Below are 23,283 nucleotides of genomic sequence, written 5' to 3' on the forward strand. Positions count from 1 at the left end.
TATTGTGGCGGTACAGCTTTCTGTGTCGAACTGTAATTAGAGAGTTTTCCTGTTACAGCTTATCAGGAACTGTTTTGAGAGCTGCGTATGGTGTAGCTTTACCCAGAGCATTGTAGTCACCCTGTCGGGGTTCGGATAGCGGCGTTTTGTCATGTCTTGGGGTTTTTTCCACTGCGTGTCGCTTGTTCCGACTGTACACACTGGAGCGGCATAGTTTGCAACAGACTAGGCGATTGCTTTATAGGTCACGAGCAGGGTTTCATTGTCTTCTCGCCTTGTTTCTGCTTCGTAGCTTGTTGCCAACCGTGTAATGCCGAGAAGGACACGAGGCTGTCAAATGTAACGCAAACTACCTATGGGTAGTGAATTTCGGGATCTTCGTCGGGAAGCTACGCGCAGTTGAAAAGTGTTCACATGTTGCCCTTTGCCATAACGGAGCAGTCATCCGCGTATTAAATTATGGAGACTCCCTGAGGTGGAGGGAGAGGGTTCGCCAGGTATAGGTTAAACAGAATTGGTGATAGTATCCCGCCTTCTGGTACACATTGTTTAATCCTAAGTGGCTTTGATGTTTTGTCTCGGAATTCAACAGATGATTTTCTATCGAAGAAGTAACTGGCGATGCAACGTTTAGTGTGCGGCGGGAGAGAGGACGAGATAATAGGTTTGTTCGTCGAGCAAAAAATTTGTACGAATTTGTACGAATTATCACGATTTTTGCCCAAATCGCGTTCGTGCAGACCAAAAAATTATCCAACACTCAAAAATTGTGAGAGCAAAGTGACAGTTCTCTTGGAGAGAGGTTGCAAATTCTTGCTGGAAAAAATTTTGCCAGCAAGAATTTGCAAACACGAAAAACATGTGGTTGTGGCGCATGGTTGCACTTTTGTCTACAATAATTTGAATAAATTAGTTCGTTAAATTTAAAAATTTATAAACACGAGCGATTTTTTTATGAAAAAAGGAAGTAAATAATTTTTGATATAATTAATTTAGTTAATTCCAATGATTTGAACTTAATTCGGCTGAAAAAAATGGTATTCGCAATCGGAATGCAATTGCAACCAGAGTCGATTTAAGAAACCCGACAGCTAGTACGATGAAGAAATTGAAATGTATGTCAAAGAAAGTCAGAACAACAAGAAATATACATGTATATCCTGTTTTTGGCCATCCGAAAGAATTTTAAAAATTCTATAAAAATTTTTTATGTTTGAAATGCAACCGTGGACGCCAGCTGGCAGCGAAACTTGCAAATTCCTGCAAATTTGCGTTCGTGCAGAAATTTGCAAGTTTCTCAACATGAGAGAGAATTTGAGAGAATTTTTTCTTACTCTCTGATATTTTGAGTGTTGGATAATTCTTGCTGGATTTTCGACGAACAAACCTAATGTCACCTATCAGTGTTGCATGATTGACGGTGTCAAAGGTCTTTGAGAGGTCGAGTGCCACTAAGATGGTGCGAGCACGGGGCGCTTTTAAATCAAACCATCAGTTATTTCTGCTGTGAGGGTGTTAAGTGCAGTGGTGATGCTATGTAGCTTCCTGAATCCGTGCTGGTGTTGCAAGATGCAGTCGTTGAGTTAATTGCGGAAGAAGTAGCGATTCAAGAGTCAAGGGGCAAGGTGAGTGATCGGTCTTTAGGATTCACCCAACTCCACGCTCTTCCCATGCTTTTGCAGAGGGATTACTCTCCTGTTTTCCCATATCTATGAGATGGTGTATGTAGATAGCGAGGGGTTGAAAAGTTTGGTGAGGTATTCGACGCCCAGGGCATCCAGTTGGTTTCGATTACTTGGCCTTGTGCATCGCGACTTGTACTTCGTTGGGGGGTGGATGTGCTTTGCAGAGTACGCTGCGCTGGGTTTTGTTGCTCGTACTTCCTGGAGTCGGTGTGTATTTGGAATTTGATGGCCGTGTGGTCGTCATACTTCGACGGGTTCGATACTGACGCCCCCTTAAGATTGCAGAATTTGAGGTGCTCCAATGAGGCGCTTCAACTCAACTTTTATATCGTCTTATTTGGTATCGAGACTTGCCGTTTCTGTCGGAAAGCTTGGTCAAATCTCTGGTAATCGTCCGGCTGAGATAAAGCGGGCGGCTGCTGCTTTTAGGACCATGCGAAATTCGCGCAGGTCTACGCGCGTCAGGTGGAAACGGTAGGGCACCTAAGTGGACGTTTACATAGTATCTGAAGCCATCCCAGTTTGTCTTCTTTACGCTAACACACGTGCTAGAGGCGACAAAATTACTGGGGAGGTCTATAGATAGTATGACGAGAAGGTGATCGGAAAGCAACGCGATCAAGGCCCGCCATTTGGTTGCAGTTCGTTAAGTTTGCACTCGCAATGGATAAGTCCAGCGAGCTGGTACAGGTGCCTGTGAGTCTCGTAACGGCATCGTCGTTCATGCAGCAGAGTGGAGTCATCAATTTGCTCTGATGACGCTACACCCCGCCGGTCGTTGCCAAGGTTAGAATGCCAAAACTCGTCAGGAACCAGGAAGGTGGGTAGGCGATCTCGTACGCTGTTTAGGCCTGAACAGTTGAGGAAGTGCCGGATGTGGCGTTGCCATGTATGCGGTTATTGCTGCCTTTCTTGTGTTGCGGGGTGTGTGTGTGTGGTTGTCGTTGCGTGCGTTAATCTCTGGTCTGCATTTGCATTCCTGTGTTGCGTTTCATCTGGTGTAATATGTTGAGGTTAGGTGTGTTCTGTTGCTGGTGTGTGTGTTGCTTAGTTTGCCAGGTTGTTGGTTGCGCGTTGTTGTGGTTGCAGGCTGGCAACAGGCTGCTATGAAATTCACTTGCCAGTCTCTATGGCTGTTGAGGCCCGAGCAGTGTCTAAGATCGCACCGAGATGGAGTTCAAAGACAATGCACGTGCACATACATATGTACAGAATTCAAAAATAATTGGCCAACATGCAAAAACTCGTCATATTCGTAATAAAGTGTTTTAAAAAACTAATATCAGTGTTATAAATATTTTTATTTTATTTTTTGTTTGCCTTGCGATTCCCAATAACTGGCCGGATGTGTGAATCATACATATTTGCAATTATGTACTTATGTATGTATGTACATACATATGTAGATACGAACATAAAAAAAAAAAACATTTAAATGAAATTAATATTTACTCGCGAAAAAGCGACAATCAGTTTTAAGCTGTCAGCAAACTTAAAAAGTTAAATTAAAAGATACTATACAATTATATGCTGCTTGAACTGTAAACGGTTTGTTTTTAGTAGATAAGATACCTAACTAAAGTTTGTGTCATCACAATGGCAAATGACATACTGTTGGGAGCTTTTTATGCGTAGGTAGAAAATATTTGTTTATTTTATGTATAGGCGTGTTATTTTTTTTTACACGCATACGTATCTGAGCTTAAAAATTTTCTTATTTTTCTTTGTATTAAAAAGCTTTAAACTGTGGTGTAACGGGCCTTGCAATGTACTAAAAGATAGACAGGAAAAAATAAATTACTTTTTATTTAATATAAATATATGCAATTGAAGTTTATTTGCTTACCGATAAATTCCGAAACCGGATCGTTATCGCCTTCACCACGCATAGTACCTGTTATTTCCTCGTTCTCCACCATTGGCAAAAATAATTGCACAAATTCTGGCGAGTAAGGTGGTGTTATCGTCTCTAGCACTTCGGTAACAAAGTAACGTATCAGCGATATATCTGTATCACCCTTAGCGCAACATTGCTTGATGTATTTCACGACTGGCACAACACAGCCGCGGGTCAGCAAATTAACCATGCGATCCAATAACATTTTTTTCATTTCTAATTGTACCAAAATTTCCAGTTCATCTTGTTTTGATTCGAAAAGCCGAATGAGTAATCGTAAACTTTGCTGATGCAGCGTCGAATGCACGGCTGCCACTTCGTCGAGTATAGCCAAGTGAGTGGGACAACTGTCTGTAGACAGTTTGAAGTAAGATGGTTCTGTAACAGTGTTTTCAATCCAACGTATGACGCCAACGCCAACCACAGGATATCTGTAAATATTTGAATGGCATACACATGTAAGCACATATGACCAATATTTTTCTTTATCAAATCATATTTACTTAATGCAATTATAGAGCGTCTGCAATTCGGCAATAAGTTCGGTGGAGCCTTTGTTTACATTGCATATGGCGTGCACTTTCTCGATTGCTTGTATGGTGCTTTTCAGTTCATCTTTGTTCAGTACGCGTTCGGTCATCGGTCGTTTTTTGGCCGGAGTATCCACTACAGAAGCAGCATATGCCAGCAAATAAATGTACTTAGACTTATGTTCAGGATTTATTTTTACTCCTGCCTTGAATAATGAATCCACTAGCAGCTCAAGGAATTGTGGATTGCGTATTAAATCGATTGGTGGCGGATCCGCGGCGGAATAGTTACGAAACAATACCGTAATATCTGCTGGATTGAGGGTGTTGCGCGACAGCATGGAGGAGAGTGCCTGGCATGCTTGCGGATAGGCTGCTGAACCGTTAAGCGCCATAGTTATGGGCGTTACATTTTGATTGCTAAATAAATGCAAAAATTTAAATACATATTGGAATATACATACATACTATCGATCCCTAGCCGCCAAAATAGCGTAAGCGACATTTTTTCAAAATTTTCTTTTTGATGCATATATCCATTTAGATGATCTAGCAATATTTCTGCATCTTAAAGAAAATTTTGAAAAAACATCGCTTACGTTAAATCAAAATCAGTTGGTACAATTTACATTACATATTTTCCACACTCACTTTTGCAGTGCATATTTGGTGATTTCCTGCGAGAGCCGTTTCATATTGAATCCACCCTTTGGCTCCTGACTGAGCACTTGTATCAGAACTTGCGAGTAAACGTAAGTGTGTTGGCCATGGCATACCATGCGGGCGCATTCTTGTATAGCACTTTGTATGTCTTCAGGATTGTTCAGGAATTTTGTAATAGATGTCTTTAGTACCCGTGAAAATACCTCAATTTGCTGCGCTGCAGTTGAAATTGATGTGATTTCGCTTTGAAACCCGGCATCTGAGATTAGTTTGATGGTGAAATTTAGCATCAAACAATCAGGATATTCCTCTGCTAAGCGATATATCAACGATCGCCATGTATGATGGTCGATCATTTCAGTCAGCCAATCGGGAGTTTCACCTTCCTCTGTAAAGATTGTGTCGGCCTTTTTCGGATCAAATGTTTTTAAAATCATGTCTTTCAAATGATTTTCGACCATTGCCTGCACATCCGTGACCTTTACGCCCGCAAGTATAAGCCATTCAGCAAGAAGATTCGCCATTTGAGCAACGGCTTTATAGTTCTCAGACAGCATTGTGATGACTTCTTCAGGCGAACCGCCCGACTGGAAGTAGCGTTTAAGTTGCGTGAAAATACCAGGTTCCATTATGTAATCTGGAGTAAGAAACTTTTCCAGACATTCTTGAATGGTTTCCTGAGGATTATCTTCGGGCATTTCCTAAATTTATCAACAAATTACGTTAATTTACATTTCGCACGAAAACACACAAAAGCCAAGAGATCACCTCATCCTCGCCAGGTGCTTTTTGGCGACCTTGCCAACCAGCATCTTCGTACTCAATTTCCATGTTGATGGGAAAATTCAAAACTTTGTTTAATTGAGTTTTCTGAAATATTGCACTTTTGCTGGCGTAAACAAAAACAGTCGCTTTTCACTTTTGTATTCTCTGGCATTTCGCGTCTTTTGTCTTTTGACATTTGTGCATTAAAGTGGAACTCCATAACATGCGTAGACGCCTGCGTGTGTTAAAACCAAGATAACAATAGGGGTCTTCATCAAAAGTGATAAACTCTTGTTAAACTTGATAATATGATAAATTTATCATTTTGATAAATGAACAGTCAAACTTTGTAGGGAAATCTATTTCACCAAAGTTTATGACTTTATCAAACGATTTTGGTGGATAAACACATAAATTTTAACAAAATTCTACTCTGACAAGTTGCCAGGTGGCACAATGCACCGAAACAAAGGTGTCCTCCATGAACGAAAGACACAAGATCACGTAAGAACAAGAGAGTGAAAAAAAGTAGATTTTTTTTAGCGGTTCTACGCCATCTTGTTTCACTGGAAAACGAGCGAAAAGTAAACAAAGCAAAGAAAACAACGAAAACCAAAATTATTGTCAGCCACTTTAAACGCACAATTTAGGTAAAATGATGCAACAAAATGCTTTAAAATGTGTTGTCATGTTAAATTAACTCTTCTTTACTTGAATAAAAGTGTAAAATAGTGGTGCTTGTGATGTAAACAAACGCTCAGCTGACGAACCCGCTTTCGCAAACTTTTTTCTCAAAACCAGTTACAAATACAACGTCGCGTTCTTACGTGATCTTGTATTTTTGGTTCATGGGTGTCCTCTCTCTCCCGATTTAGCAGCATCCACCCTTTCGCTGACGTCACATTATTATCTTTTCGCACTAGTAATGAATACTAAAGTTTCATATTGTACCTAAAAGTGGATACATGTACCTAAACAGTAAACATGTATTTTTATGTGCATATATTTTTGGTAGTTAGTGAACTACATCTTCCTTTTGTACCATAACAATTTTTCTACTTACATGAAACAATATTTTACAACGTTCCAAATGTACCTAAAATAATTTGCTTGTACCAAATGTACGTTCAAATTTAACAAGCTGAAGAGTAGGTACAATTCAACCTGGTTTTACATCACTATATCGCACCCCTTGTTCGCTTCTTCCTCTTCTTCTTCAAAATTATTCTTTACACACTCCCGCAATCTTGTATTCTATAATTCTTGCATTGTGATCACAAAAATTATATTTTATTTATTTAGTTGTGCCTGAACAGCGTTTCTATGAATAACATCACTTCTTTCCTACTCGGAATCAAAGCAAATACGAAAAAGTAGTGGGTAAACGCATAGTTTGGTATGCGATAAGAGTTATGAGATATCTCTTACTTTAAATCGCAAGAAATTGCAAGAATTTACAGGATTTTACCAGAAAGCGTTGCCGTACTCCGTTCTCTGGCAAAGTAGGGGAAAAATAGGAGAGTAAAATCGATCCTCTCTTTGTCAGAAGTTGCAAGATTTTACCCAAAGAATTTTTGCTAGTAAAATCTAGTAAATCGTCAAACCATCAGCTGTTCAAATGATTTCAAATTTGAATAAGCAAAAAAAAAATGTGCATCTGCATTTTCACCTTATTAAACATATCATAGCGAAGAAGTATTGAACAGGTTATTCCTCTGCTTTCAAAGTATATACCTAAGTACGTTGTCTTCCAAATGTTGTATTCGATCGTCGCTCCACTGATACACGATGGTAAGCGGTATTACCAGGGTGGGAAATAAAGTCAATTGACCTTATTTCCGTTGATCTTGTTACCTGTCACCATGATTCAATAATACAAGGTTAGATAATTATTCACAGCCGCGGTTTGACACTCCCTTACAAAAGGTTGCATTTACGAAGGACGGAGAAAGACGAAGAATGCAAACCCTTGGAAATTCCTTTTGTAAATTCCAATGCAATTTGCAGGAAATCTGGCATTTTAAACGAAATACTCAACGTAATATTACAATATCTACGTGAATTACGTAATTTATGTGTTATTTAGCTGTATAAAAACTGCAAAAGGGCTCAAAATTAATTTAAAACTACAGCGACTTTTATGTAAATATCCAATTTTAAAAAAGTTTATGTTTTCATAAGTTAAATGTGCTTCATATGTATATACAAATAAACATATTGCACAAAAGCTTATACTTCTATTTCACACCAAAGCTACACTTTTTCCAAGTAAATTTGCAAAGAAGCAACACGGTGCCACTGCTAAGGGAGCGGTGCGAGAGAGAAAACTGTCAGTTTATCGAACATTGTATTATTGAATCATGGCCTGTCACTAAATTCAACCTTGACAGACTGCCAGGTGGTCGATTTTGTTACGAACACATACAAAGCAAATTAGCACAATGGAAGAGGTAAGAATGAAATGTAACCAGCCAGATAAGTTAAATAATACACCATTTTGTTCAATTATTTACCAAGATGCGTTCATGAAAGAATGCGGATTAACTGATAAATTTAAGCAATTTATTCCTTTATCCCTTTAGATGAAGACCGCTATTATTTATACTCTGATTTTCGCAGCGGTCCTTCTGAACGTCAAAATGACGTGTTTGTTGTAAACAAGGCGAATTCATGTTACAACAAAACATCATTTTGACATTCAGAAGGACTGCGGTGAAAATTTAAATTCGCCATTAACACCACCTTGGTTAAATTCGCCTTGGACGGAACCAACAAACGTTGGCCAACACTCAACTTTTGACGCAAGTAGGTCCGGCAGTGCTGACAGTTATATTACTTTGCGTTTATACAAGCCAAGAATATTTAGAATATTTCGAATGAAACCTTTGGAGCAGAAAATAGTAGTAGAAAAGTACGCAAAGTAGGCTATTAGTAGTGAAATTCCTTTTGTAAATTCGGATGTATTTGCAGGGAATTTGACATTTTAAATGAAATATTGAATGAAATATACGTAAATTTTGTGCTAGTTAGCCGTATAAAAACTGTATTGCTGTACTATTCGTATTAATTGCTTGAATACGTCGAAAAAGGGAAAAAAAAGTTTGTCCTTAATTCATGGTTTGGTAGCACCTTCAATTTAATCCAGTGATATTCTCATAAAATTGTATACATGTACATATGTACCTACAGTCAACTATAAAAGTCTATGTACAAAGAAAAATTCAAATTTTTAATTTTTATTTGTTTCCATTTTTTTTCTTAAATATAGTTCATATTACGACGGAACCCCCCATAAAAAATGTCAAAAATCAATGGGATTTTTTAGAAACTTCAAATTTGCATTTTACTACACTAAAATTGCACAAACAAGATTTATCTAAAAAAATCCGATTAAAAAGTTAAGCGTTTTCGTACAATTCCACTTAATGTTCTGAAGTTTTGCACAAAGCAAAATAAAAAACTTTGCTGTGAAAAATTCACATTGACGCTTTCGTGATATTTTACTCAATTTTAATTTTATGGTGAAAAACATTACCCCGTGATTTTAACTAATAATTTGATCCATATTCAAGGTATTTATACCAAAATCGGGGCGCCCGTGGTTAACCACGTCAGCAATAAAGGGTTAAAGCTCACTGAGACAGAAGTAAATCCTTATCTCCATCTATACAAATTTAGTCCGTTTTTGGTATCTCAAAGGTATTTTTTATTTTATTTTTTATATAAAATTAATTTAAATGTATGTATGTAATGTATGCAGCATCGAGATGTGCGTATTTTTGGTTTAACTTTTTCGATTGTATGTACATGACGATATTTTTGAATACTCATATTTAGGTTTTCATATGCATTTTGATTTTTAAATCCCTTTTTCTTGCTTCCGTACATACATATTTATATGGCAAGACAGTTGATCTAAGCATAAAACTAATATGCTATTTTCGTATAACAAGTTCATGCATATACATATATTATATCTACCAATTACTGACACTATTTTAATGTACGCAGGCATAAGAATGTACTAAATAAAATCAACAACTAAATTATTAAAATAAATAAACTCTGAATTAAAATCCTTATATACGCTTGTCCACAAAAGTCACATTCATAAATAAACAAACACACCCACTTGCTGCTTATTTACAAGCGTGACTTTGATGTTCACATTATTACATTTCAGTGCAAAAACAATTGTATATGGCCTAAATCTGACTAGAACACAATGCTTAGGAGGTCACTTCCCTAATGGAAATTTTAAATTATTTTTTAAACTAAAAACTGAAAATAATAAAAGGAATTCAAACGCTGGTGTTGATTTCATCTTTTCGAAAAAAGGTCGCTGTGTTGTATTTGGTTGCTTTTGTAGTTTTCCAATCTGAGTAGCTTCAGCATCTTTAACGTCTTTCAACAAAGCCACTGATAAAGTCTCTTAGTTGTTCTTTTTGCTTTCCTTATTTTCACCTTCTTTTGCCTGACCACGCCCCAATATCTTTGCTAAGCTATCCCAGATTCCGCCGAAGAAAATAGCGCAGGACAAGTTCTCAAACGGCAGGAAAGGATCGTGTATTCCCAAAAGAATGGAAGAGAGTTTAAAGTACACAAGGAAGATGACAATGCCAAAATACACAAGTGCATGTGGTGCCGATATCCAATCGGTCTTTTTGTCCAGAACGAATATGATCGAAGCCAGCAATGAAGCCTTTGTATAGCTAAGTAAAGTACAAAAAATTATTCGTACATGAATGATATTTAAGCATAGATATTTAACTTACAATGAAGGTTGCATGAATTCCATAGCTGTAGGTGTCCAAGCACCACGAATCAGTCTCTCTAGAAGTTTAGTGAATCCAGCACCATTGCCCTTTAGGGTACCAATAATGATCATTATGATCCAAGCGTTAGGATACAATTTTGCTGCATGTGAGACTCCATCATAAACTTTCTTAGCGCGATAGATTTCTTTCATTGCACTAGCCACTACTTTAATGGGAAGAAATTTGCCAACTTTATAGCCGATATCAAAGGGCGTGTAAAAAATCATGTACCTGTGTAAATATACATACATACATACATGTTTGTGAATTGAAATACAAAATTATAAATTATTTTACACCGGAAAAAGCTAAGAGACTCACCAGACAACAGTGCCAACCATTAATTGCGGTGTGTTTTTGAGAGGAGCCAGAATAGGTTCGCCGAGCAAAGCATTAGCTACCATACCTCCGGAGAATATGACTAACATAGTGGAAAGCCAACAAGCGAGTGGATGTTTCCGTGAGAACGATTGTGCATTCGAACCTAAATCTTCTCTTACAGCCAGTGCAGCAAGCAGGCTGTGTGCGATGTCGAAGTATGGAAACATTTTCAGCTTTATGACCTGATTGGCCATATCCAAGAATGCTTCGGGATCCATCTTGTTGGCTAACTGGAAAATAAATAGACGTTTAAATTATATTTCCATAATTGTGGGTTTAGTGTTATTTAAAGCCACGTAAGTGCATATTCACGCTTCTAATACTAGGTATATCGTCTTAAACCTTAAAAACTAAACTTTAAATGCAAAAGGTATTCCAGATGCGGTCAAGATAAAAAAACTACTGTCAGCGTTTAGAACAATTTTTGGTATGCCTGAATGCTGGGAAAACGCTAAAAATAGAATTTTCGGATCTTTTCTTTTTTAGAAAACTGGCACAGCACTCAAGATACCGTTACATAAGTTTTATTTCCCAGATTTATATGTAAACAATGACTTAAAATCCCAAAGCTTTTGTTAATCTTATCATTGTTCAATATTATATATGATAATTTAAGATAATGAATTAACTTTACTTTTCTCCGCTCCGAGCCAAATCCGCAACACAAAAAACACAAGCACGTAATTTACGTTCTCTGTCCGGCGACCAGTGCTGCCAATCAATGATTACAAATGCAGAACTTTGCAACACTCTTTTCGTCTCCATCTTCGGCTTCAGTAGTCCTCTCATTCCAACAATTGAAGTAGCTGTCAATTCGCACGGCGAAATTCTACGCGGCGAAATGTCCCTTCAATAACGCGTCTGTTTTGCACGGCAAGAAAACTGCGCTACTTTCCCATCTAAAATTTAGTGATTCGTTGAAAAAATGTTAAAGAAAACAATATAATTTGTAGGAAAACTTGCAAAATAGTAAAGCAGCTACAGAGCGCAAAACCCGCACTCAATACAATACGCAAATAATCGTAAGTTAAATTGTGAACTTGAACGGCGGTTTTTGACGGAGTAGTCACTAAAAATAGTTCTACTGATTACAGGTTGTGCCGTCGTGCAAAAGTCTTAGAAAATGGAGTCGTTATTCGATAAACTAAAATCAGAGCCCCCGGTTAATAAAAAAGCTGTGGAGCCCCCAAAAAAAGGCGAAACAATCAAGGCTTCGAAGCGGTCACCTTCGCCTATGTCGCTTAAAGATCTGCAGACGCAAAATAAAATTAAAAAGCCAACATCGAAACGTGCTGAGAAAACAACTGCACGGCGTGAGTCTATGCCGCCACCGGCAACAAATTTCGTTGCGAAAAGTGTAAGTAAAAGCCGCAGTTTGTCCCCACCAAAAGGAGTTTTTGTTAAACCATTCAAAGTGCTTTTGGAAAGAAAGAAAATTGAGTTTTGCAATAAAATTGGCAAATCATCAAAAACGTCAACGCCGAAAAAACGTCTGAGCCAAGAAGACCGCTCCACCTCCTCTTTGAAAAAATGGCGAAAAATCACCAAAGAAAGCAACACCTACGAAGGCTCAACAAAAGTTGTTCGACCCTGCAGTACTTGTAAAGGCGCAACAGTTAACTCAGCTTAAGGTAAAACGTTGTAATGTACGTTTGCTGCGTCAAGATTTAGCAAAGCTTCAACAGGAATTTCGTGCAAAAAGGAAAGCTTTAAAGAAAAATAAGATATCTAATAAACAAACTAAAAATATTGGTAAAAACCGCAAGAGCAATAGTTCATCGCCATCTGAAAAAGGCTCTCCTCCCAAAAGGGGCCGGCCACCTTCTGATCCGAAGCCACAGTCTGGTTTCTTCATAAAATTAAATGCACTTACTAAATCTCCAAAATCAAAGGCAAGAGCAGATAAACCATTAAAAGAGAAGAAGTTTAGTACTGGATCCATTGCGAAAAGAGTTAACGCCGCTGCCGCGGTTTCTAGCACCAAGCCAACAAAGTTTACAAGAACACAACTAATAAAAATGTATGGCAAGCGCGTATTTTGTTCACGTGTTAAAATTGAACGTTGTTCACATCCCATGATGTTAATTTTTGAATCGAACGCCCGTGCCCGACGACTACAAGCTAAGCGTTCCAAATCTAAAAATCTGTCTGTGTCCTTTCGTGACCAGGTTGAAATATTTGGAGACAGTAGCGATTCAGAAGAAGCGGATTATAGTCAAATATTCGCACCCGATGTTGCTTCAACTTCACAAGCAGCACTAAAATCAGCAAATCCGGCAATTATGTCACTTACAGCGACGCCGGCTCGTCTGAAAAAAGTTGAAAACGGTAAAGTAGTCGATGATATTGAACTCGACCCCTCTCTCTTTGTTGCCCCGGCAATTGCTAGTACACCTTATGCATCGGCCGGACGAAAGAAGCGTGAGAAAAAATCTTTCAGTCCTCTAAAAGGTGACGGATCGCCTAGTCCTCGCAAGGAACAGCTAAAATTGGCAAATGAGAAAATGCCACCAAGTAGTTTACGGCGGTTAACTGCAGATGAAGTGGATGAGGATGACGATGAAGATGACGAATGTGAATACATAGGTAAGGTTAACCAAGAAGGAGAGATGACATTTTCCCGCCATTAAGATTATATTTACAATAAATTTATTTACTATGTAGTGCCCATCGAAATACCTGAAAGACGCATATCACGAACAAGTTCAGCAACCGCAGTCGATGATGTCGTTGCGGAAATTGAGCCGCAAGAACCGGTTCCCAATGAATCTGAATCTGCTTTGGTTGATAAAGGAATTGCAGATGGCAAATCAGGCTCTGGCCACGATTCCTCTGGGGAAAGTTTTGCTTCTGCAGTAGAACAACCGGCTTCTGTTGATAAATCAGGCAGTACTGAGCCAAATATTGAGAAGGGTGTTAATGAGGTAGCTGAAAATATTACAAATGGTGCAACAGCCCTAAATACTGAGTCTGTTGAAACAACTAAAGATGTCATGCCCGATGCGAAAGAGGACCTCGTTGACTCTGTCGCAGCAGAGTTACCTAAACTCACCCGCATTGATTCAGTATCACCTTCGCAATCATTAAACTCATTAAATGATATTGTAGACTCTCTTATAAACAACGTAAATGATGACCGCGGAACTGAAAGTACCGACTTGGCAAATACTATGGATGCAGAGGCAACAACAAATAACGGCCTTGAATGTGACACAAATGAGCAAAACGTGCCTGAAGAACTCTCTATAGGCGATACTAAATTGCGTGATACTCTGGATGACAATATATCACTGCAATTGTTTGCTGATGGTGAGTTATTGTAATGAAAGTTACTGGATATACGGATAAAAAATTATAAAAAATTTTCTTTTTAAAAAGACTCCACGATCAAAGATAGCGAAATTGTAGATGGAATTGTAAAGGAGCGTATCGATGAGATATCTAAAGATAAAAGTCTAGACTCTCCAGTTGAGGTATCTTCGAATATTTTGAACTCGAAGATGGGAGTCGAGTGATGATTTAGTATGTGTGAGACCTGTAGGTTTTCTAAAGTATTATAAAATTGGTAACTTATTAAATCTTCGCGTTTATTTTTCATTTCAGCTACATCATTCTCTACGCATAAAGTTTAGCGGTGTACAATTAAGATCGCAAATTTGTGAAGACTTATTATTAAGGATATATTATTGGTTATTTTTTAATTGAACCAACATTTTGTTATATCCCTAAGATTTTTTTGCGGGCATTTGCAGTCGTTTATATTGAACTATACTGACTATTAAGTGCTTTATTCCTTTCATAAATTGGTATACCGATATTTTACGAGTATCTCAAACAATTTGGTTCTTTGTTCACCTTTTTGTGTGTATATACCATAAAAACAAACAAGGAAAAATATGAAAAAAAGCATCTAGTTGAGAGTTACTTAAAGTAATTTAATACAAAATATGTATCTACAATAATATTATATTCAAGCACAATTTGTAATTTCAGTTCTCTACATAAATGTATGAAACCATTATACATTGAACACTGACGATAAATTGCATTGGCTCTCCAACACATACTTTGCTATGAACAAACAATTATAATTAACATTTCCACTCATTCAAATTTTAGGACAATTAACTTGTAAGTTGGTTTTATAAGAATTTCATAATTAAAAGTGTGTCCGTACCGTAAATTGATAAATAAACAATACTGAGAGATGAATTAGGATTTTATTATTAGGTAAGTGAAAAAATTAAATAAGTTTTAGCATATATTTATGTAAAATAGTTTATCTGGTAAGATAATGATGACTGCCTGCCCTAAGCATAGAGCAATCTTGAAGCCAGAAACATATGTCGTTTGCTATATCACATAACTTATATGTATTACACAGGGCAACACTGATTTTGGTGCGGCACATGTTAAAGCTTGTTTTGATAGACTTCTGTGCTGATTACGAATCTGTAAGTCTAAAGTTTCCATCAGATCCAGATTTTGTGAAAAACGAAAGCTCTAGCAAATAAGCAAAAGCTGATAGAGCCTTCGGTTTAGGCTCAAATTAAATCTAGAATTCTCAGCTACTATCAGTGAAAATACCATCCTTGCACCTGGACCCGATGGTCACTTAAAGTCATTTATTGAACAATAACAAAATAGTGGAGTATTGTGTTAGTGAAAGAAAAAAATTGTGCCAAAATCAGTTTTTGCTGTCCAATAAGTTACTTAAGTGACCTTAGGGTCAGGGTGCAGGGATGGTATCGTAATTTCAATCTGGAGTTGATGGAAATTTTATACTTACGGATTCGTAATCAGCACAAAAAAGTCTATCAAAGGCAGTTTTAACATTTGCCGCACCAACAATTTTTTTTCAATTTTTGTTGGCCTGTGTTATGCATTCAAATTAAAATTCAAAACTTTTTAATGGGCATCCGGCAGAAGAACCCAATTCAAATCAAGCGGTGCGATCGTTTGTTTAGCTGACCTCTGGATTTAGAAGTATTTGAGATTCAAATGTGAAGGCCGGAAGATCCTAAGAGGGCTTGTGTTGCCAAATTTTTTGTACTGTGAAGCGATAGGGATCGATCTAATTAGCATCGTAGCACGGATTTTGAAATAAAGAACAGTGCTGTTAAAACGTCACTTCACCTAGACGAAGTAACGCAAGTGGCTGATGTAGGTTCCAGAGAGCTTCGCAATGTTATCAAGGAAGCAAACGCTGCGAAGGTGTTGAGATGATTTCACCGAATCATCCTTAACCCTCTACGACTGATGTGGTAGTCTGGCAGACACTGGAGGTTCGACATTTTCCCGGGGCATTGATTACTAAAAACGTCTACTTTTCGACAAATAGTATTTTTAATGAGTATTTAAAATATTGATAGAATTTCCAGCTTAAATCGAAAAAAGTTTATTTATAAATATCTAATATACATAGATATTTTGATCTGGAAAATTGGTGTCTGAGTGACTACACGTCAGTATAATAGAGAAACTTCGGTCACGTCAGTAGCAGAGGGTCAAAAGAGGTGCGATAGTATGTCTACCGTGAATTCCGTAATAAAAACCTGCGCCAAATAAAGAGTTGCGGAGGTCTCAAAAGATCTATTGACAGTCTTGGACCAGGCCTAAATTTAAGATTTGCGGCCAGCTTCCGATAAGCGACATATCCAAGTTTTGGTTCTTATTTCCAGGCACTGCATTGCAATCACTCATTCGTTGAAGATATAAAAATTGAGAAAAAGCTGTTCAGGGCCATTTTAGCTACGGAAACGGTAAGGCACCCGCTCTAACGCAGTCTTATCTGTATTTTTTTTTAGCAAATTCCACCACTCAAAGAACATTATGGGCTAATCTATGGTAGAGTAAAGAAAATACTTCATGGACCCCCATCTCGTACCAAGAGCAGTTAAGTCAAGTCAAGCTGAAATACATACATGACCATATCAGAAAGGCCAATCAAATTCCTTTAATTGTTTTGGGAATCTTACATTTTCTAGAAAGTTTAGCTAGTTCCGCCTTACCAGGATCTATTTAACCGTCAACCCTGAAGAAACATTGGATCCATTCAGAAATCTACTTTTCAATAAAAATACTACGTCATCGGTGTAGGATTCCCTCCCATCAAGGTCATCCATCAGGTGAATATCGTCAGAAAAAAGTTGAAATGACGCCACCATGGAAAGGAGCTCTATTATCTCTGCGCTGTATAGAGGTGCTTCGACCACTACCGAGACAGTTCTGTCTCACAGTGTCCTTACCCAATTTACGATTAAGAGCAACCAGGTTAAAAAAATATAATGTGGCTGGAGTCTCCTTAAATAAATTTAATTTATGAAAACTCCTTACTTGGGTCCCAAACTGGACAAAGCTTTAAACATATACACGTACATCTCTGCAAGTCAGCATCATCATCCTAAAACCTCTTCGACGGTTCCAAAATGTATTACGGTGTAGGTGCGGGTGTTGTAGGTAAAATAGCTTTGGAGGGTCTCGCCCTGCAAGAAAGGGGTGCTTTATTTTTAGGCAGCTTGTGCTGTCTTCTAATCAGTAGACATTTGGCCCTATACACCGAAGGATGCAGTTTAACTGCCGGCTAAAATAGCTCGTGAATTTCTTCGGGTTCGACGAGGCATGGCCGCCGAAAGCGATTTCCACTTTGCCACTCAGGGACCTCACGGCTGACCAGAGCTTACTTCCACCAGAGACGAAGTTGTAGGTCTTTAAACGCTGCTCCCACTTCTTATTTATCAGTTGTCGAATCTCCAAATTAGGATTCTTAAGGTCGAGGCCACGCAACGAGCGGCACAGCGGTGAGCGGCTGAGCGGCGCCATAAAAAAGGCGGGTACGCTAGGTGGTAACGCTCGTTCGCGAGAACAGCCGCTTCTGAAAGGGCGGCGAAGTCGGTAATATTCGGGAAGCCGTTCCAATAAGCTTTGTTGAAGTTGACATAGGTACGGTGGTCCACGGAAACAAAGTGGCTAGGCTTATTGATAGAGAGGTAAGCAGCTGCCCACGATGCCGAATCGTCTACATACTCAGCCAATAGGTTTCTCCTACGATCGTTGGTTAGGCTTGAGTTCCAAAAGTTTTCCCCTCTGAGTAGTGCACTAATCTCAGCGGGTACGTAAACGGTAAATATTTCGAGCTCAACATCGCCTGACTGGACAGCCATATCTCTTCATTCAAGGGTGGTGTCCCTGGGGTCGACGTCTTCTTCGATTGGACGATACTGCACAGTGTGATGTAGGAAGATCGATAGACCACCACCATTGTCTCGCTCGCAATCGAGGCGCAACTCAGCAGTGGTGCAACTGCGATGACATAACTGTGCAACTTAGTTTCTTGGATCCCAGCTATCAGTATGCCGGGCCGATCCATAAATACAGTTATCTGTTCCATCTTGCTCCGAAGTCCGTTGCAGTTTCAGCGGCCGTGTAGGCGTGTGATGCCCTATAGCTTGAACAGCAGGAATTAACAATATTTGTGGTCCTCTCCCTATGTGAGCTAAGGCGTGACCAGGTTCTTAGGTGATTCCATCCGTTGGAGGTATTGCACCTGGAGTTGGGATGATGCCGTCTCTGGCAAACACAGCAGAAGTTGAGTTCTACAGTTTTAAACGAGACTGCCCGGAGTACATATACTATTTAAAGTTTTCAAGATTTGGATAGCCTTAACAAAAAAAAAATGGATTTCGATATCTATTAAGTAAATTCCTTACTCTACAATTTAGGTGGCAACCCTATTCCGAAATACGCTGGAATGTATCTTGAGCGTATATGTACTGTGTATACATACATAAAAAAAAGTTGACTGAAATCAAAAAAATAAAAATTTGTATTACATAGAAGCGTGGCAATCCTTATGGAAAATATTTCATTTGATATCCGCAATGCGATTTTTTAGATAAGGTGCTTAGAATCGAAAATAGGTGGCAACCTTACACTATTATCCTAAGAGATAACATTTTGTATATAGGAAAAGCGTTGTTTAAGAACCTGCTCTTGGTACCCATGCATAGTAATATTTTACCTTTTTGTTCTAAACAAAAAATTAAATAAATATGCGATTCAAAATAGGTGGCAACTCTCTTCAAAATATTTTTGAATTAGGGATCTTTAAAATACCTTCCATTTGATACCTATATTATGATGCTTTAATTAATTTATAAAAAATTTCGTATAGGTGGCAACCTTATGCGTTAGAGCCGCTTCCGAGAATCCTATGGATATATACATATACACAAGAATGTTTAATGTAATATGATTTAAAGTATATTCTTTTAATTTTTTAAGTATTTTTGTTTTATTTGAGTATAAAATATATATGTATGTATATCTATTTATTTTTGTATTTATTGTAGTATACATAGATTTATATATGTGTGTATGCATGCTTCAGCCTGAGTTGTACGATTTCATACAAATTCGTTGTCTTCCCAAGCGAATGTATCCTCGATCTTGTCTTCAAGTAAACAGTAAATTTTGTCTTTTTTCAACTCTTCAACTCCCATTGTATTCCAAAATGCTTTGCAACTATTTTTCCACTGACGCAAATTGTAAAATCCACAAGCCTTCTCCTGGCTGTTCTTCAGCAAATCCATAAGGGAAGGAAATATCTTGTCGGCCTTCAATTTGGCCAACATGTAATGAGCTTTCTTTCGATTCAAGGCATCTCCAAGTTTACCAAAAATTTGCTTTGCACGCATAAATGCATTGAACGCTGTTCTTTGAGATTCTGTGTCCATTTTAGACGCATAAATTTTTCCAATAGCAACACACACTTCAGCTTCCCGTCTTTGAGAAAGACTTTTAATTGCAAACTTTAAAGCTTCTTTCAGTTTGGCAATTGCGCTATTTATATCCTTTTGACTGAAAACAAAATGGATATAGATATTACTTGTTGAAAGAGCAACTGCGCTAAAGTTTCTACTTACTTCCACAAACAGATGCCTTCATATAAATACAGATCACAGAATATTTTAGGTTCGGTTACTGTAGTATCCTTGGCCAGATCTTTCTGCACTCTTAGCAATAACTTCGAAGAGGACTCGTAGTTCTCAGAATTCAGCATATATTTGGCACGTGAGATGAGGGCCCGTATATATTCCAGTTTATTCTTCTCTATGCCGACTATGCCGGAAATTGGAAAAGATAAGAGATATAGTGAATTTGATATAAATTAGAGCGGAGTCGAAATATGATTAGCAAGACTATGTTAAGTGACGCCACATTCATCACAAAAGAGGTTGTGGTAAGTAACTTACATATTTATTTATTTGTTTAGTCTAATGAATACATAATTCTTATAGACTAGTGAATGATTAAAACTAAAACTAAGATTAGGTTAACAATTCATTTAGCGTTTGAATAAAAATTTACTTACTGAAAAGTCTAAAATACCATACGAGAAATGATACTGAAGATGGCACAACGAAACTGGTTCGCCAAACCGAACTTGTGAAGGAATGTCGGAAATTTGGTCCAAGATATGTACATTATTCTCAGGCCACCTGTATTTCTCAAGCAGCGTTACAGACCGTCATCAAGACCGCTAGTCAAATAAACCTTTCAAACACGACGGTCGTCACCGCATGTTCGCTTTGTGCAAATTTCTGGCCATTGACGTTAAAGGCCTCCACGATGTTCTTAACACGGATCGTGCCGTCACTTGTAGAAATGACATATATGTAAGCTCCTCAAGCAGTCACCTACCCTGCCAAACTAAAAGGCTGAATTATTTCCACCAGTATGCAGATTCTGTGACCCCAAATATACTCCAAATTTGACCTCAAGGTAGAAATTAGGGTATACTCGCCAGAGCTCTTATTCAACTTCAGTTTTTGGTTGCCGCATTTCTGCAATTGGCTGACCGACCTGTGTGAAGTAGACATCTTCACTTGAATTTACTAAAGCACTTGAATGTGAAAAACCAACAACATGGATAGCCTTGGAGAGTACACATACTCTAAATGAGCTGACAAGAGGCACGCCAATACCAATCTTGGAGTCAATACCAATCGATGACCATCGTACCCTTCACTGGGAATATAGTCCTAAATAAGGTAGTCGTTAAGGTCTCCGTCGGGGTTAAGTATTTGGGCCTAACCTGGGACTCTAAGCTGCTGTGGTTATTACATATGGTTGTGACCACTTCAAAAGCCTCAAGATTCAAAGATGGATGTACAGCATGATGGTACGACCAATAGTGACCTATGGGCCAGTAACTTAGGTTTCCAGAACCGCCTTAGCCACAGTGAGACAGTCTCACATCAAACTACAACGTCTGGCAAGTGTCTGGCATTTCGGGAGCTATGCGCACATGCCTGGCGACAGAACTCGAGGTTGTTCTCAAACTCCAGCCACTGTACATCAGCATGGAACATGCAGCCAAGCCAAGTCCATTAAACTTCGCAAGAGTTGGTTATGGTACATGCAAAGTCCTATCACCTAGGAATATAGAAAAGTCAGGACTCCAGGCTAGCCCTTTCTAAAACAAATTCAAAACGGAGCTCCGCAGCAAGGCGACTTGGAGCAACTGCTTGGGGAGGGAATTTATGGTCCTACGAACTCCTATGAATCTTTACAGCGGAATGAAACTTCAGGCGGCACTCAAAACACTATTATTCTTCGCGGGAAAACCCTAGCTGAATACAATAATATACACAAAAGAATAAAGGGGAAGAGATATAAGACAGCTTAGCTAGAACAGCGGCGACCTCAGCACATACACTCCCTAACTCCAAAGGTTCTCCTGGAGTTCCTGGACTCTTTGGGAATAAAAGATGTGCTGTGTTTTTAGTGGAGGGCACAATAGGCCCACGAGTTCGTGGTGTATACTTCTTAAAGTTATATATCTCTCAATCTAAACTTTTCCAAAAGACTTGGGTTAGATTGGGTTAATTGCCTATATTTTTGGAAGATGTACCTTTGAGGTACCGCTTATAGTAGTCCTCAATAGTCACTCAGAACGCAGAACAGAAACAACTGGGAACCATTAAATTTCTGGGCAGTAAATTGCTATGCAATTACTTTGCTTTACCCTTCGAGAAAAATTAGTTTTCCGCAGATAAACTGAAGACTCTCTATTCAATATCAAATCTACTCAGCGCTTAGCGTTGCTACCTTTTTTTCCCACACTTTTATTTAACAATTTTCCCAAGGTATATATGTATGTACACTCACCTTCTGCGAGACTGATAGCCGCTTTTTGTGCGGCCTCCTCAGCAGCCTTGGAATCGAGTGAGGCTACGCTTTTAGCATACTTCAAAAACAAACAAGCCACTTCACGTCCCGCCACCAGATGCAGCGTCGGATAAACGCCCCACTCACGTTCGGTTACGTATTCAGAGAGCCACGCTTCGTTTCGGCTTAATTCCATAGCCTTTTCCATAAATTTGATGGCAATAGGCAGCGAGTTCTCTGAAATTATTCCTATGCAATTGAAACACCTTTGTAGTAGTGAAAGCGATCATCGTTTTACTCACCTCGCAGACTGTGGAATTTAGCAGTTTTAAAGTAGATGCGAGCAATGGTCTCTTTAGTATTCGGTTCGTTGATGCTCTCGATATGCTCACAAATCGGTATGATTATGCTGTAAATATGCGCCAACAGCCAATCAAATGAAATTTTATATGGCTCTAACAGCTGAATAATCTGATAGAGACACTTTACTGTCGTCTGGTAACGTTCAGCTTGTTCAACTATTTGCATCTTCTCGGCTACGCGCATATTATCAAAGAGTGCCATCAACAAGTCCCTGTTATCGCAAACACGATCCCGGATGACCTTCGTCTCGTAGAAAAAAGTTTCCTTTTCCGCTAAGTTTTCAAGATGGCGTGCACTAATCCTACAGCCCTCTTCGTATAGCTCCTTGACCAGAGCGCAGTAAATCGGTCCGTTGAGACGTCGTGCCTCTACGTAGTTGAGGGTGGTGAGCTCAGAGCGAATTTTTTCACGATTAAAGAAAGTCATTCGCTTGCGGTTCAGCATTTTTATTTCACAGATTTGGCGACTCTAGGAAACGCGATTTTAAAAAACTATCTAAGTAACAAAATATATATGCGTAGGTAAAGGTTAGGTAAATATGTATGTATGTATGTGTAGTCGTCCTTGATGTACGTTTAGTCGGTAAGCTTCCCTGTCCTTAGCTTAAAGAAATATATGAAAGATAAACATATGTATGTATTATTTTTGACGCTAACGTTTTAAAACATAGAAATAAAAGTTGACGTCAACTTTTTTTTTTTCAATTTGTCATTTGAGACACATCTCTGGCCCTTACTTTGCTGGAAAATTCACAAAATCGATAACATTAGGACGCTAGGTTGTTGGGACACTTAATCAGAAATTTAATCTCAAAATGATCTGTTTACTTCGGACTTGCCATTGGCTGCATTTCTTTATTCATTCTGAATGTTTGGAATAAACTTTTTTGTTTATTTATTCTTTAGAACGTTCCTGATGATATGTTGACGTATATTTCAAACGCATTCTGTTTATTCCGGCTGTGAAATGGGATTATCCGGAATGTATAAAGAAACGCAGCCATTGACTTT

General features: G+C 38.4%; 4 protein-coding genes and 1 long non-coding RNA gene across 5 annotated transcripts; 2 read left to right on the top strand and 3 right to left on the bottom strand.

Annotated features, from left to right (window-relative positions):
• Positions 1 to 2,965: 2,965 nt before the first annotated feature.
• On the bottom strand, positions 2,966 to 5,737 carry LOC118750610 (negative elongation factor D). Its single transcript, XM_036485350.1, has 5 exons — positions 5,544 to 5,737; positions 4,764 to 5,476; positions 4,086 to 4,532; positions 3,532 to 4,013; positions 2,966 to 3,456 (listed from the first exon to the last, which is right to left on the bottom strand). The coding sequence occupies exons 1-5, from the start codon at positions 5,604 to 5,606 to the stop codon at positions 3,425 to 3,427; spliced, it is 1,737 nt and encodes a 578-aa protein (XP_036341243.1). The 5' UTR covers positions 5,607 to 5,737; the 3' UTR covers positions 2,966 to 3,424.
• Positions 5,738 to 9,227: 3,490 nt separating this feature from the next.
• On the bottom strand, positions 9,228 to 11,452 carry LOC118750612 (trimeric intracellular cation channel type 1B.1-like). Its single transcript, XM_036485352.1, has 4 exons — positions 11,373 to 11,452; positions 10,679 to 10,968; positions 10,316 to 10,588; positions 9,228 to 10,252 (listed from the first exon to the last, which is right to left on the bottom strand). The coding sequence occupies exons 2-4, from the start codon at positions 10,954 to 10,956 to the stop codon at positions 9,973 to 9,975; spliced, it is 831 nt and encodes a 276-aa protein (XP_036341245.1). The 5' UTR covers positions 10,957 to 10,968; positions 11,373 to 11,452; the 3' UTR covers positions 9,228 to 9,972.
• LOC118750613 lies at positions 11,378 to 12,210 on the top strand. The gene is made up of 2 exons (XR_004994414.1): positions 11,378 to 11,760; positions 11,833 to 12,210. It is a non-coding gene; the product is annotated as an uncharacterized LOC118750613 (long non-coding RNA).
• A 59-nt stretch (positions 12,211 to 12,269) lies between these two features.
• On the top strand, positions 12,270 to 14,950 carry LOC118750611. The gene is made up of 4 exons (XM_036485351.1): positions 12,270 to 13,324; positions 13,403 to 14,047; positions 14,117 to 14,275; positions 14,342 to 14,950. Exons 1-3 carry the CDS (start codon positions 12,757 to 12,759, stop codon positions 14,251 to 14,253), a joined length of 1,350 nt encoding a protein of 449 aa, XP_036341244.1. The 5' UTR covers positions 12,270 to 12,756; the 3' UTR covers positions 14,254 to 14,275; positions 14,342 to 14,950.
• A 4,150-nt stretch (positions 14,951 to 19,100) lies between these two features.
• Positions 19,101 to 22,717, bottom strand: LOC118750608. The gene is made up of 4 exons (XM_036485347.1): positions 22,213 to 22,717; positions 21,911 to 22,147; positions 19,663 to 19,858; positions 19,101 to 19,597 (listed from the first exon to the last, which is right to left on the bottom strand). Exons 1-4 carry the CDS (start codon positions 22,715 to 22,717, stop codon positions 19,144 to 19,146), a joined length of 1,392 nt encoding a protein of 463 aa, XP_036341240.1. The 3' UTR covers positions 19,101 to 19,143.
• Between the last annotated feature and the right edge of the window lie 566 nt (positions 22,718 to 23,283).

This window comes from Rhagoletis pomonella, unplaced genomic scaffold (genome assembly GCF_013731165.1).
Source record: "Rhagoletis pomonella isolate Grant_MI unplaced genomic scaffold, Rhpom_1.0 Rhpom_scaffold_00321, whole genome shotgun sequence".
NCBI classification, from domain to species: Eukaryota; Metazoa; Arthropoda; class Insecta; order Diptera; family Tephritidae; genus Rhagoletis; species Rhagoletis pomonella.

What these genes read in the sequence shown, in the direction of transcription:
- LOC118750608 (XM_036485347.1), bottom strand. Translation starts at nt 22,717, where the DNA reads ATGCTGAACCGCAAGCGAATGACTTTCTTTAATCGTGAAAAAATTCGC. An exon ending in GGCTATCAGTCTCGCAGAAG is followed by an intron (nt 19,859 to 21,910) that starts GTGAGTGTACAT and finishes TTTCCGGCATAG; the next exon opens with TCGGCATAGAGAAGAATAAA. An exon ending in GAAGGCATCTGTTTGTGGAA is followed by an intron (nt 19,598 to 19,662) that starts GTAAGTAGAAAC and finishes TTTTGTTTTCAG; the next exon opens with TCAAAAGGATATAAATAGCG.
- LOC118750612 (XM_036485352.1), bottom strand. Translation starts at nt 10,956, where the DNA reads ATGGATCCCGAAGCATTCTTGGATATGGCCAATCAGGTCATAAAGCTG. An exon ending in ATGGTTGGCACTGTTGTCTG is followed by an intron (nt 10,589 to 10,678) that starts GTGAGTCTCTTA and finishes ATATTTACACAG; the next exon opens with GTACATGATTTTTTACACGC. An exon ending in GAATTCATGCAACCTTCATT is followed by an intron (nt 10,253 to 10,315) that starts GTAAGTTAAATA and finishes TACTTTACTTAG; the next exon opens with CTATACAAAGGCTTCATTGC.
- LOC118750610 (XM_036485350.1), bottom strand. Translation starts at nt 5,606, where the DNA reads ATGGAAATTGAGTACGAAGATGCTGGTTGGCAAGGTCGCCAAAAAGCA. An exon ending in ACCAAATATGCACTGCAAAA is followed by an intron (nt 4,533 to 4,763) that starts GTGAGTGTGGAA and finishes GCATTTATTTAG; the next exon opens with CAATCAAAATGTAACGCCCA. An exon ending in TCCGGTTTCGGAATTTATCG is followed by an intron (nt 3,457 to 3,531) that starts GTAAGCAAATAA and finishes TCTATCTTTTAG; the next exon opens with TACATTGCAAGGCCCGTTAC.
- LOC118750611 (XM_036485351.1), top strand. Translation starts at nt 12,757, where the DNA reads ATGTATGGCAAGCGCGTATTTTGTTCACGTGTTAAAATTGAACGTTGT. An exon ending in TGACGAATGTGAATACATAG is followed by an intron (nt 13,325 to 13,402) that starts GTAAGGTTAACC and finishes TTTACTATGTAG; the next exon opens with TGCCCATCGAAATACCTGAA. An exon ending in ACTGCAATTGTTTGCTGATG is followed by an intron (nt 14,048 to 14,116) that starts GTGAGTTATTGT and finishes CTTTTTAAAAAG; the next exon opens with ACTCCACGATCAAAGATAGC.